The sequence below is a fragment of the Dendropsophus ebraccatus genome, chromosome 1 (genome assembly GCF_027789765.1).
Source record: "Dendropsophus ebraccatus isolate aDenEbr1 chromosome 1, aDenEbr1.pat, whole genome shotgun sequence".
Classification (NCBI taxonomy): domain Eukaryota; kingdom Metazoa; phylum Chordata; class Amphibia; order Anura; family Hylidae; genus Dendropsophus; species Dendropsophus ebraccatus.
The window spans coordinates 141,997,361-142,012,203 of NC_091454.1; the positions used below are offsets into that span (position 1 = coordinate 141,997,361).

Sequence of the window (14,843 nt, forward strand, 5' to 3'; positions counted from 1 at the left end):
CACAGGGAAACCCGGCCCTCAACACATTCTCTGCCCGCCCCACTCTTCCTCTGCCCGCCCCACTCCTCCTCTGCCCGCCCCACTCCTCCTCTGCCCGCCCCACTCCTCCTCTGCCAGCCCAGTTTTACAATACATACTATATTATCTGTCAGGCTCCCTCCTCTGCACAATCTCAGTCTCCTCTGCTTCTCAGTCATCCTGGAGATCGGCAGCTGCCTGTAGCATCAGATGTCAGATCTAATAGGAGGCATTTGGCACCTTTTCAATGCCAGATGCCTGCTAGGAGATCACTGGTGTCTGATGCTACAGGATTCTCCTCCAGAATGACTAAGAAGCAGAGGAGACCTCGGACACCAGATTCAGCTATAACTCATAGTCCAGCAGCTGAAAGCAAGCAGCAACATCTTTCTGGAGCTGAAAGGGTTTGTTTCAATGCTCCCTGGAAGATCCTGGCCGAGTTCAAGCTCCTGAAAGATGTTGCTGCTTGTTGTCAGCTGCTGGACTATGTGTTTATAGCTGAATCTGTTGTCCGAGGTCTCCTCTGCTTCATAAGCACAATCACCAAGTATCAGCATGGCATGATGGTGGGGGTTGTATGTGTGCAAGCTGGAGTTGCACAGCTTTCAGAACTACTACCACCATCATTGTCTCTTGGACAAGATGCTGGTAGTAATTTTTCAAGCTGTGCAACTCCAGGTTGCACAACCACAACCCTCAGCATCATGCCATATTAAAAGTAGACAATGGTGGCTGCAGTTTTTATTCACTGGACACCCAAATAAGGGGGCTGGGTTGTCAGTATTTACCATTACTGCTTGTGTAGGGGACTAAGCTGTGCAGTGGGAGGGGAATAGATGGAGGGAGGCAGGGAATAGAGGAGCTAGGGATGGGGGGGCGAGGTTGTGGGCATGTTTGTGGGTGGGAGGAGGAGGTGGGAGGTTTACAGAGGCAGGCCAGGGAAACAAGGCATTGTGGGGACTGTAGGAATATGCAGCGCACAGGCACTGGTCCAAACAGGAAGCTGGAGATGTAATCAGCAGCAACAGAGAACAGTGCAGGGGGCAGCGAGAGCAGCCAGAGTGGGAAGAAATGTGACCGAGAGGAAGCCAGTAACCATCCCCCAGTGTGTGAGGAGTTTAGATTTTACAGGGGGTGCCTGGAGTACTCCTTTAATGTAGCTGTCTTATTTATTTATGTTCTGATAAATAAAAAAAGGAACAGAAGCGAGTACAGTTTATGGACTAGAATACTGTTTTCATATAGTGCATTTTTTTTTGCTTCCACGGTACTGCGTCATTTCAGTGACAGGAATATCTTATTTTAAAATAATCCTTAAATCGGTTATTATCCTTTCTGGCCACTAAGCGTGTTTCGTAAAGATCATTTCCCAACAATGCCCTCCCTGTTATCACATACAGGAGTACAATGACAGGTGACACCAGTATATAGATAACAGAGGTATACACCCTCACTGAATGACCTCTGTAAAGGTCACTGAGCATGCACAATGAATCTGAATTGGACCGATTCTTACTGTTTTGTCCAATGATCCATGGGACTTGCTATAAAACATATTTCTGAATGCTGTTAAAATAACTCAAGTAAGGTGGCAGCCCTATAAAAATATACCAAAAGGTTAGAATTAGTAGCTCTGACCAGTAAAAAAAAAACAAACATAAAATGAATGACAAGCTAGGGTATGAATTACCTTATAAAGCTGTTCTGAGATTGTAGGTGAAATATAAAGTTTTCATCTCCCTGTTTTGTTTGACTCAGCGGATGCAGCTGGATATCATCCTCACAAGCTTGCAGGATCACACACATGTGGCATCCTTACTGGGATACAGCTCTCCTTCTGATTCCTCTGACAACTCATCTTTGCCTCTTTCTTATGGCTCAAGCTTGGATCCTAGCTACATTTCTCAGACCAGCCATCCTGACACTCACCTGGCTGAGATCCTGATGAAGACTCTTCTCCGAAACCTGGGCTTCTACACGGTAAGAACAGATGAAAGTATTGTAGCTATTAACATTCAGCCGGCTGAGGCTGAGAGACTAAAATCATGATGAGCATTCACACTTTACCTAGATTGATCTAACAATGGTCTTGGCACAGCTTACCTTTTAAAGGTTACCTGTCATTTCACTTACTCAGCAGGATACCCTCTTAAAGCTCCAGAATGTCCATTGGCCACTCCTAAAGTTGATTGGTCTATTGAACTACTAGAAGCGTCGTAGACGTGTATTATAATATACTTACAATGCAAGTCTATGGCACATTTAACAGTTCTGTACACAGCTCACTTTAGGAGCAGATTACAAACTTGTTGGAATTTTGAAAGGGTATCCTGCTGCACAAGCAAAAGTTTAAAATTATAGTAAGGGATGTATTTATACAATAGGTAGCCCTTGCAGCTAATATGCATTTCACAGTGAGAAGAAAGACCTCCACTTTATCTTTGGAAGTTATCTGGAAATGTGTTTCTCTTGATGCGCTGTACAAGAAGAACATTGTTGCCCTTAGTTCCTAAAGAGCACTTTGAGGCTCTGTTGTCCCCATACCTGGTTGCTTTCCTGGTTGCTCATATTTCACTTGTTTTCTTGTTTTTCACAGACCCTGTTCCCTTTTAATAATTTCTGTGGCTCTCTAGCACTGATTTGGGGTGCTGTTATTATTTTGCTCTCTGGTTTACTTTGCTGCTATACTTTTTGTTTGTAATCCATAGCCCCGGAAACTCCTGCGAAGGCTGCTTTCAATGCTCTTCAACATTGGCCTAGATTTATCAGTCTGTCTGAGACAAGAATCTGGGACACCTTTGTCAGTTTTCATTTCTCAAAATGGACTGCGATTGGTTGCTATCGGTCTGAGACAGATTGCTGGTGGTCTTGTTTGATAAATGTGGGCCATTCTGTGCATTTCTTTGCCATCTTTAATGGCAACCTGTTCTGTGTTCTGCTTTGGCTTGGATTTTTATTCATCTTTTATATTTTAATAGGACCAAGCTTTTGGAGAATTGGAAAAGAACAGTGATAAGTTAATTGTGGGGTCCTCCTCTTCAGAAAATAGCCAACCAGCTCATCTGCATGAGCTGCTTTGCTCTTTGCAGAAACAGCTTCTAGCATATTGCCATACCAACAACATAAGTGAGGTATGTAATATTGTCTCTTACAAAATTGTAGTTGTACAATAGTGAGTGTGATCGGGTATTCAGCAAAAATAGGATCTTTCGATAACTTGCCTGTTGTCTGTAATAAATGTATGGTGCCTTACAAGAAAACCCATGCTTAGTTACATCTGTCAGGAAAAAATTGACAACTATGGTGTGAATACATTTTACTCAATTGCATCAGTTACAATGGGGAAAAAGTAGCAAGGCTTCAACTTGTTGCCATTGCTTAGACTCCTGGTATTTTATTACTAGAATGGCACATCAGTCTTCTATTTTGGTTCAGTGTTTCATATTGTAATGGATTTGTACTTTCAGATATGTAACCAGTAACAAATGGAAACTAAGGCTTTAGGCCTGTATAAGAGGTGTCAAACAGTGCAGTTACCCACATATTGTAGTCAAAAGGGTTTACCAACTATAAACACAGGGACCATATGCATCACAGGACTGAGTGTGCGAGGACCTAAGCAGAGTGGCTCCAGTTAATTGCTTTTATATGCTCCAATATTGGGTTGTAGTTTTACAACCTCTCCTTTAGAATGGGGACAAGTTTCTGCAGTTTGATTTCACTTTTACCTGGATGCTATTGCTTACACATTTTCCAATGTGCATTTTTTTTCCCTTAGAACTCCAGTAGTGTTGCTTTGCTTCACAAACATCTGCAGCTCCTGCTTCCTCATGCAACAGACATCTACTCCCGCTCTGCTGCACTTTTGAGAGATAGCCCCTGCAATGGAAGTGTGGGTGAAAAACTGCGTGGTAAGTGATGCTGCAGGTGTGTTATAACCCCTGACACTGAATGCAAAGCCTGTACCGTGCGTTTTAGCCTTCCACCTTCAGAGGTGTACCTTACAAAGATGTCTTGACATATACCATTGGCAAAAAGATTTGAAGTATGTTGCTGTTACCCATTGACTCCAAATGTAAATAATATGGATGGTTACCTAGCCTTGGTTTATCCCTTGTCATTACATTGACTTATAGGGCCCCTTAATATGGTGGTTTCCTAACAGGAGCTGCCCCCTGGCTGGGTCCTTCCCGGAGGGATGTCTGGCTAGTCCTGTGTTTTGAGACTCTTCAATGAGGCTCCACGGGCTCCTCTTTTGCATATTTGTTTCCCAGGGGGCAATGCACCTAGGACTTCACTGCATTGAGCGCTTTCACTAGCAGCCGGCAGTGTTGTCGTTTGGCTGGTCTCCCTGAGTTCAGCAATCTGTTTCTCTTATATTATAACCTCTGACACTGAATGCAAAGCCTGTACCGTGCGCTTTAGCCTTCCACCTTCAGAGGTGTACCTTACAATGATGTCTTGACATATACCATTGGCAAAAAGATTTGAAGTATGTTGCTGTTACCCATTGACTCCAAATGTAAATACGCATACTACTTCATATGTTTTTATTTTTTAATTCTAAGTAAATGACCCTGGTGTGTGTGAAGGTATAGACCACCTACTATTGTTTTTTCTACACTTTTCTAGATATTTTTTTTTACATAGGAACAAGAGCATGGGAACAATGCATGTGAAATCTCATTGCATTTGTTATCTTCTCTGTTTAGATGTCGTCTATGTGTCTGCAGCAGGAAGCATGCTATGTCAGCTTATTAATGCCTTGCTGTTACTGCCAGTTTGGGTAGCGAGACCCCTGCTAAGTTACCTACTGGACCTGCTGCCCCCACTAGATTGCCTCAATAGGTTGCTGCCTGCAGCTGTTCTTTTGGAGGATCAGGAGTTACAATGGCCTCTTCATGGTAAGTGATCAGTGTTATCATGCATTTATGTTTTTCCTGACATATGAATATTTTATTTAAAATGCTAAGTGAGTCTGGAAGTAGAGCAATAGCCCTTACTACATTGATAGTACATATGGGATCTAAATTACTTTATAATTGTACATTTGTTTGTTACACTTAGGAGGACCAGAACAAGTTGACCCTGCAGGTGTATTGCTGCCTGCACCAGCTCAGTCTTGGGTCTGGCTTGTGGACTTGGAGAGAACTGTTACATTGCTTATTGGACGCTGCTTAGGGGGTATGCTGCAAGGATCCCCCACATCACCAGAGGAACAGGATACTGCCTACTGGTTAAAGACACCACTGTTTGGGAATGGTATTGAGATGGATGTTCCTCAGTTGGGTAAGTTAGAGGAGAGGACATAGCTTGAAAATTTGCATACAATTAAATGAAGCTAAAAAGGATATTCTCTTAGCCATGGCATATCCACAGGATGTGGCATAAATGGCTGAAAGATGCTTTTAATAAAGAATTGGGCACATTCTTCTTCCCCTCTGGATATGCCAAAATGTCTAAGGCGGGAAAATCTTTTTAATTATTTCAATTTTCAGTATGCTTTTTTTTAATAACAGTATTATTTTTAGAACAGTAATTAATATATATCTTCCATAGACAAGTGCATGAGTGCTCTGCTGGAAGTGGCATTATCTGCTAATGAAGAACAGAAGACATTTGATTACAAGTTGAGACCAGACGTTTCAGTTTTGGTTGATTTAGCAGTTGGGTCCACCAAGGAGCCAGCACGCAGCTTGTGGATTAGTATGCAGGATTATGCCATTAGTAAAGGTACACGAACATCAAATGAAAGTTGAGCCTAATATGTATTCCACCATAAAGGAATAAATAATAAAGAATAATCCTATGTTCCTCTATGCCAGACTGGGACAGTGCTGCAATTAATAATGAGTCGCTGCTGGACACTGTATCACGCTTTGTTCTTGCCGCACTTCTGAAGCATACAGGGCTTCTGGCACAAGCCTCAGGTGAAAGCAGGTCAGTTTTGTGTTCTAGCTATACCATAAATATATGTACTCTTGCTTATGTGCTCATAGCAGTCATTTAAGTGGCCAAATTTGCGTAATTTGCTCAGTATTTTTTTTTCTTTTTAATTAGATAATTTTTATTAAAAACCGTACAATATTGGAGAACGGTTTTGTCTTTTCCAACAAAAATTACACAATTGACCAAAAACAAGAACAAACATACTCTCCGTAGAGCACATTCACAATTAGCACTTCCTAAAAAATTATGACATGCCAATTATAGGGAAAATTAGCCTTCTCCTACAGTTCTGGACATCTTCTCCTCCATTTACTTCCCTTACCATCTAATCTATCAAAGTCATCACATGGCTCCCGCCCACGCTTGTAATGGGTTCCTACAGAGTTGCACGATTTTAGGAAACTGTAACATGAATACATGGGGTAACATACTAGATTAGTAAAATTTACACCCCCCCCAAAAAAAGTCACATATTTACTTATATGCATTATAATTCTGTGCAGTGTTCTGCTCTGAGATGTTTCAGTAGTTTTGCTTTATTATGTTCATTATTTTTATTTGTCTACCTAGATACCAGCCAGGGAAGGCACTGGCTGAGGTATTCCGATGTGTATACAAGGTTAGAAGTCGCTTACTTGCCTGCAAGAATATGGAACTGATCCAGACTCGCTCATCATCTAGGGAAAGATGGGTATGTTATGGGTGCGCTATGCAAATACATAAGGACCTTTTACTTCTGGGTAAAGTGAGTGGCTGTATGGTTAATGCCCACAGCTGGGCACTGCATTATAACCCCATGCAAGTGCCAGAAGCCTGCTTCAGCTCATTTAAGCCAGGTTTCCAGAAACACCAGTGTGCAGAGAAAAACCTTACTACACCTGTGATGCGTTCTCTTCTTTCTTATAAACATGGGGGTCCCAGAGATTGGGTCTTCACAGCTCAAAAAACTGATGTTATATCCTACTATTATGCCATCACTTCATCATGTAGGGAAAAACCCAGTTGTCCCTGTTTTAACACTTATTCCCTATGCACAGGAATAGGAGTTCAGTGTATGATCAAAAGAAAGGAGGGTTTCACTTGAAACCACTACAGAACTTGAGAACCAGATGCCTAGTCTCCTATGGGAGTAGAGTGGCAGACATTGGTTAATACTGGCTGTTCCCATAGGCTATGAATGAAGCAGCAGTACAAACATTGTCTCATTTGAGAAGAAAATGTGTCTCATTTGAGAAGAAAAATGTGAGGATTCTTTTAATCTTTTAACTTTCTAGTCTTGATATTTGTGTACTACTTTTTTGCATTTTGTCAGGTATCAGAAAACCAAGAATCTGCTGATTTAGGCTCCCAAGAAAACTCCTTTACTAGGACAATAGATGAGGAAGCTGAATTAGAGGAACAAGCAGAAAGAGAAAGAGAAGAGGGACATCCTGAACAGGAAGAAGAGGAGGAAGACCGTGAACATGAACTTCTTACTGCTGGCAGTGAGTATCTAAATATCATTATTATTATTTATATTATTTTTTTTTTTGAGTTTAGCTCTTTGGTTAGATCTAATGGATGAAATAGAAGATTGACTGTATGAAATGTATACAGCATTGATTATACACACACACACACACACACACAAAACCTGCACATATAATAACATATGAAAAGACAAGCATTTATTATGTTGCTTTTACACACAGAGATTTAATCTGACAGGTTTTTTAAGTCAAAGCCAGGAATGGATTTGAAAAGAGGAGGAATCTCAGTCTTTCCCTTCTGACCTGTCCCCTGGTTATAGTCTGTTCCTGGCTTTGACTTTAAAAATCTGTCAGATAAATATCTCTGTTTAAACACAACATTAGACTACTTAATATTTCTAATTGCCAATAGATAAAAATAAAAATCTGAAGCATCACTCACTTTTTAGTGATCTTCAAGTAGACTTTTATTCCTTTGTCAACCATGCAGTTTTTTTTCTAGTTGTGTGTTACAAGTACTGTGAGTGACTAGCATTTCCTTCCCTGCTGTGATGTTTTTGGAGGCAGAGCTCCATTACTCATTTGCCTCCCGAAACGTCACGGCAGGGGATTGAACACTAGCCACCTCCAGGACTGGGTGCTAACAGATTCCTGTTAAAGGGAACCAATCACAAGAAAATCGTGTTATATAGCACCAGCACTGTCTCCAACCGTATAAGTAATCGATATCAGTGTTAGGGTACTATTTCACGGGCCGATGAAGGCCCGATAATAAATGTAAACAAGCGGAAAATGTACTTTTTAAGTGTGTTGCGCTGTATCTAAATTATACCTATGCGGGCCTTGGGTGGTCCTAAGCTAAGTAGTCACAGCTGTGTAATCACACATTTTCTTAGCATAGGAGCCAGTAGCATCACAGAGGGGGCTGACACTCCCACCTAAGCACAGACACTCCCAGAGAGACGTGATTACCAAAGACGTTTCCTGCCCGCTGTGACTACTTAGCTGCTAAGGACTGCCTCAATACCTACATACGTATAATTTAGATGCAGCTCAGGAGATTATATTTTTTATTTAGAGCTTCAGGCACAATTTTTTTTTTTGTAATTTATTCTCTTTAAGTGCTTTTGTTGAAAGTTTAACAAGGTATGTAGCACATACAGTATGCTGCCGTGTCATCCGCAATGTCTTCTGGCCACTTCTCTGTAGCTGACATTGCTTTATGGATACAAACGTTTGGTTGTTGTTGTTGTGGTGACTTGTTTTCCCTGTCCATGTTTTCTTAAGAATAAGTAAACTCATTAATGTAGAGGAAACCTTTGTCATCCTATCAACTTCTTATGCCCCATATGTGTCCCATATTTTGAGCTTCAAGTTAGAATTCCACATAGCTTTTAAAGTAATTGTCAAACACACAAATGCTTAAAAAAAAATATCTAAATCCATATTCAGGGACCTGTATCTTTTGTATTATATTTTTTTTTTTTAATCCAGGGGAGCAAGGTTTTGACAGGAGTTAAGTGAATTAATCCTAAAATATATTATTACAAAAAAATAATACTGCTTCATCATGCCCCTTCTGATAGTGATATCACCCCAGGTCAATCATATTACTGCTCTCCTGTCCTAAGCTCCCCTCCTGTCTCTCTTGTGTTGCACCTTACAGAAATATTTCAATGTTTCCTATCAGCCCGCGAGGTGGCACGCAGCCGAGAACGGGACAGAATGAGCATTGGCTCAACTGGGACCACTGGCCCAGGTGCCAGAGAGGAGGAGCCACAGCAGCAGTTGGTGCAGGGAAGAAGGGACAGTGGGCAACTCGCAGAAGGTCAGGACCTGTACACCGCAGCTTGTAATTCCGTCATCCACCGCTGTGCCCTTCTTCTGCTTGGCATCAGTCCTGTAATTGATCAGCTGGACACACCAACAGAAGATGGACAGCAACAAGTTTCATCAGTGGCAACCCATGAAGCTACAGCAGCTATGACAAGGTAGCAGTTTTGAACATAAAGTGTGATGTTTCATAGAGCCCTGATCAATTCTTTGTCACAAATTGGCAAGAGTTAAAAAGGTGTAATGTTTAACATACAACAATTAGCCAGAACATTAAGACCATCTTTCTAATCTTTCATCAAAAACATCCTGTATGCTGTCGGGTGTAACCTTCATGGTTATCATCAGATACAAATATAGGTAGTCTGGAGGCGGAATCAGCACCCTAAACTCTTTATAACATTCCACAGTTGCAGATGTTCATAATGTAAAGGAAAATGTGCTTCTTCAGACTAATCCATCTTCTTTTATTGCCTTGTTGTACGGTATAGATGCTCTAGTGCATATTTTCGAGGTCAGTATGGATGCTCCTACTGGTTAAATGCTGCATCCTGCGATGCACTGTGTGTTGTGATAGCTTTTAGTCAGTCATAGCCAGCATTAATTTTGGCTGGCTAGCCTTTGCTTCCATTGTGCATCAGTGAGTCTGGGGCATCTTTCCTCAGACCTCTTTTGGTAGGTATTAACCAATACTTATTGAGAGCACCCCACTTTCCTGTAAGATGTTCCATGTTGGAGATGCTCGGATACTGTTTTACAGTGACAAAGCCCTTGTCACAGTTTTTCATATCTATTCTTGCCCATTTTTCTTCTTCCAAGACATCAGCCTCAAGAACTGGCTAATTTACTTACTGTTTAATATATCCCCCACATCTTGACGGCTGCTATTCTCATTAAATAATTATTTTATTACTCCAGTGGTTTTAAAGGGGTAGTGCGGCGCTAAACATTTATTCACTAAATAACACACATTACAAAGTTATACAACTGCATAACTCTGCTCAGCCAATCGCGGCTGAGCAGCTAATGACGCGGCAGAGAGGGGCCAGCATGAGGGACGGCTGGCCGGCCTCCCGAAGATGTCGTCATTGTCCCAAGATGGCGGTCGGGGGTTGACAGTAATGCGGTGAGTATAATGCACCACACTTCCGGGGTGGGGGGGAACACGGGGAATGGGGCCATTCACTTACATAACGCATATTACAAAGTTGTATAACTTTATAATGTGTTATTTAGTGAATAAATGTTTAGCGCCGCACTACCCCTTTAATGTTATGACTAAGCAATAACAGTATGTAGCAGGTTTATCATTCTTTATTAAACTTCTGCCTTTTTTTCCAGGAGTGAAAGTTTAACAGCAGAGAGGAGAACCGTCCATTCACTTCCCAGCTACAGACTTATCAAATCTAGGAGCGAGTCTGACCTTTCCCAGCCTGAATCTGATGAGGAGGGATATGCCATGGTGAGGGTTTTTTGGGGAGATTGTATACATCCATTGAAATGCACTTATGCAGTTGTGGAAACATTTAAGATTACCAGAAAATTTACTTGAAAAAACAAACAAACATTACTATTGAAAATCTGAATTTTTCTATATCGTGAATTGTTTAAGTAATTTACCTTTTCTGTATGTTAACCACTTTATTACTTTATTGCTATATATGCAATTTATAACTAGATGTTTCCATTCTGTCCTCAAGACACTAATTTTGAAGTATTATTTATAATGTATTTACTTATATTCATAATTCTTCTAAACATTTCATTACAGAGTGGTAGACAGAACACAGACTCTGACCTCTCATCTCATAGAAAACGAGGTGAGACATTTCCAGTTGTATAAAGCATCATTTTCTGTATGTCATGTTGTCTGCATTTTTATTGTCACACAAAGTGAAGCATGGATGGACTTATGGTGGCAGTGTATATAACTATATATTATCTGGCATCCACACTTAAATCACTGAAATGGACATCAGAATACATTTGCTGTAACAATCTGCATTCAGGCACATCTATGACAGATAGCAAACATAAAAAGTTTTAGTGAAAAGCAGTTCATAGTGTAATTACTGAATGAGAGTAGTTTTATGGAGTGTTTTCCATATACTTTAGATACTTATTCAGAAATGCATAAGTCAGCTGATGTAAAATAATTGTGAAATTACTAAATGAAAGGGAGAATATACTCTTTACTCAAGAAGGCTAGATTGCCACATTTCTGTCACTCCATTAGAAATTAACAGGGGTAAGCTGGACCTCCTTTCCATTTCCTCTCTGTGTTTCCTTTATAAAAACGTGTGGTTTTCTCTGATGATACCGGGTCCTTAGTCCACTTGTCCCCCCTCGGCCTGTTGAGCCCCCGGAAAAAGAAGATCGCCAAGCAAGTACTTAACGGCATGTTCTCCTTTTATCCTCGTCTATTTGGCTTCCTTCAAGCTAGCTTATTGCCTTTCATGTTTAAGTTTTTGATTTTATTCATTGTATGAACTCACTGTGCTTTGGCCTGCTAAAAGGGAGCTTTCATTATATCATCCGCTTCATAAGCACATGCTATGAAAGCAACTGTGCTGAGCAGGGAGAGAAAGGAAAAAACAAAAATGCCATGTCGTATAAAGATGATGAGTATGTACCTTCAGGTGTTCTCACACAATGGCTTGAAAGAAGCCAAATATTTAGCTCAATCTCTAAATGGCTTTAAAATGTTCTATCTAACATTATCTTCTATGGAAGTCTGTTTCATTTCAGGAACCTGACTTGCTATAAATTAATTTTTAACAACAGACATACTCAGTATCATTATACATGAAAGCATCAATACCCATCGGCTCTACATCTTCAGACCTCCCTGAGTTTTAATCTCCATTTTTCTGCAGTGTCCCCATCTGAGCATCCTGCCAATGATTCTTGGGCCCGGCTGAAGCACAATCGGGATTGGCTGTGTGGCTTATCTTGTGGCTTTGAGACTGATGCAGAACATAGCAAATCTCTTGGTGTGCATACACTAATTGACAATGTTCTTAGCTTTGTAAGTGGAGATGTAGGAAGCTCTCCAGGGTTTAAAGAGCCAGAGGAAGGAATGTCTAGCTCTCCCCAGGCATGCGTAATTGCAATGGAACAGCAGCAGCTCCGTGCTGAGGTATTCCTTTTTATACTCTGTAAATCTAATTTTGTTGTGTTTTATAGTATTGTTGCGTGTTTCATCATAAAAAAGTTTTCTTGCGACATTTTATGAATATAGAAGACATTTTTAGACTTATTGAATGCAAAATTATTTGTTTATTGCTTCTTTAAGGCTATGTTCACACTACATATATGTCCGGCCGTAGTTCGTACGCCGCCGGACATGTGCGGCTGAAACTACGGCCGTGGGAAAAATGGACATGCGGCCGGATTGCGAACATGCGGGCGAACCGCGAACATACGCCCGTAGTACAGTTATGCTTCCTAGCTTGTTTCGAAGCGATCTGAAACAGGTCATTTACTTGGAAATCTTCGCCCAGCCCAATAAAACACACAGAACCTTTTGTTTCTAAAAATCAAGTTCAATTTGGCTGAAATAAGTACTCCGTACGGGACCGCATGGAAATCCACAGCCGTGAGTTGGAACATTTCCGTCCTCAAACAATGGTCGTGTTCATTTTTCACGGCGCCTTATACAATCCGGCCGTAGGCTCATACGTAGTGTGCATTGTGCGGGCGTATATCGTATACTTTCAATCGAACGCATCAACCTCAAAACTACGTGCGTATATTCGCGGTTCACACTACTGCCGGAAATATACGTAGTGTGAACATAGCCTAATTGTGTATCAGGTACACATACTCCATTGTTATGCATATTCCGGAAGCACTTTTGGGTATAGGAAGTCTTGGGTGTAGATGGTAAGGTGCTTAATACATTTAGCTTCATATATACTGTACTTTGGGGTGGATGGTATTACAGAAACTGTAAAAGAAAAGAAAAGTTATATTTAGTAATACAAGTATACAGTAGTGTTTGTGTAAAACGATAGCATGTCATCAATATATACTATGTCCTTCTAGTTGCGCTTGGAGGCTTTGCACCAGATCCTTGTTCTTCTGTCTGGGATGGAGGAGAAGGAAAATGCTCAAACATCAGGCAGTCGGCAGTCACTTACTACCTTTCAGTCCTCATCCTTACTTACTTCTGTGAGGCTACAGTTTCTTGCAGGGTGTTTTGGACTAGGTACAGTTGGCCACACAGGCACTAAAGGAGAGAGTGTCCACCTTCATCATTACCAGGTAAAGTGTGTGTGTGTGTGTGTGTGTGTGTGTGTGTTTTTGTTTTGTTTTTTTACAGAATAAATCTTTAAAGTAGAAACCCTTGCAAACAGGTTTGTTGCTCGTGTTAATAATTAATAATAGTTAATAATTCAGTGTCCTTTCACTCAGGGTTGCCTGTTGTCTGTAAATTAATTAACATTTTCTTTTTTAACTAAAAACTTTTTCATTTGTGATATCTTAAAACTAGGGATGTTGTTTATCTCCACCTCTTTACCCTCTCTCCATTTTTACCATTCTGCCATTTACCTTTATTCTTGTAAGGTTTCTGTTTCTTTTTTGTAACATTCTGTTTGTTAACCCTTATGGCTTGTATAACGCTCTGGAATCAAAGGTGCTTTAAAAATAAATAATAAATCGGTATAATCAGCATTCTACAGCTTTATACTAAATATTACCTTCATACTAATTTTTTGATCTATAGACCTTTATAGCTTATTATCTTTATAATTCCTTTTGGTTATCCAGTCTGGTTGTAGTAAAAAAAAAAAAATTGACTGTCTCTAACTTTTGAAATAAGTTAACCAGAGAAAAAGGAAAACCAGGCCTGCAACCCTGCTTTGAGTGTTCTCTAGTGTAGCACAATGAATTCTCAATGATAGAAGAAGATGTGAATGTCACTTAGATTACATTTTGATCTACTAATAAAAATGAACTTGGGGGGGGGGGGGGGGGGGAGAATATTTTGACTTATTATAGATAAAATTAAGTGCTATTGCCATATATACAGTGGTACCTTGGTTTAACTTGGATTGAGAGGGTTTTGCAAGTAGAGCTCACAGTTTTTCAAAATTGTAACTTGGTTTAAGAGCATTGCTTTATTCTAAGTGCTCCTTGTACTGGGTGGGAGGGAAAGTCTGGGAGGGGCATGGTCTGCTTAGCGGCGTCTACAGCACTGTACTGTGCCCCAGGAAGTCTCCCTCACCTTCCAAATCATAGCAGATTCCCTTCAGACGGGGCTTGCGTCAGGGGACAGGACTTTGGAGGTAATCTCTTCATAGCTCCTGGAGTGCTGCATTTATGTGCCCTCATATGACCTGCTTATTCCTTCATGCTCCCTGCAGTCTCTGTCAGCCCTTGTTTCCCATCCTCTCCATTCCTGCTATAATGTGCCTGCACTTACACTCTGCTATGCACACTGCTTTTTTTCCTGTCACTGTCCTTCTGTACAGCTCTGTGATTCTCTTTTCCTGATTGGTCCATGCTGAACACACACCCCTTCCCCATTGTGGTCATGTGACCACACAGACCTCTGACAGCAGCCCTGCT

At 40.8% G+C, this 14,843-nt stretch overlaps 1 protein-coding gene across 1 annotated transcript in view; it reads left to right on the forward strand.

Moving 5' to 3' along the window:
- The window catches only part of HERC1 (HECT and RLD domain containing E3 ubiquitin protein ligase family member 1), a 104,101-nt gene that overhangs the window by 28,490 nt on the left and 60,768 nt on the right, over window positions 1–14,843 (forward strand). Inside the window, exons 15-28 of the mRNA XM_069980563.1 lie at window positions 1,777–1,998; window positions 2,997–3,149; window positions 3,797–3,929; window positions 4,731–4,922; window positions 5,086–5,307; window positions 5,578–5,751; window positions 5,844–5,958; window positions 6,538–6,658; window positions 7,280–7,451; window positions 9,103–9,427; window positions 10,611–10,731; window positions 11,041–11,089; window positions 12,146–12,408; window positions 13,317–13,535. Coding sequence (XP_069836664.1) covers window positions 1,777–1,998; window positions 2,997–3,149; window positions 3,797–3,929; window positions 4,731–4,922; window positions 5,086–5,307; window positions 5,578–5,751; window positions 5,844–5,958; window positions 6,538–6,658; window positions 7,280–7,451; window positions 9,103–9,427; window positions 10,611–10,731; window positions 11,041–11,089; window positions 12,146–12,408; window positions 13,317–13,535 — 2,481 coding nt within the window. The remainder of the gene's footprint in view (window positions 1–1,776; window positions 1,999–2,996; window positions 3,150–3,796; window positions 3,930–4,730; window positions 4,923–5,085; window positions 5,308–5,577; window positions 5,752–5,843; window positions 5,959–6,537; window positions 6,659–7,279; window positions 7,452–9,102; window positions 9,428–10,610; window positions 10,732–11,040; window positions 11,090–12,145; window positions 12,409–13,316; window positions 13,536–14,843) is intronic.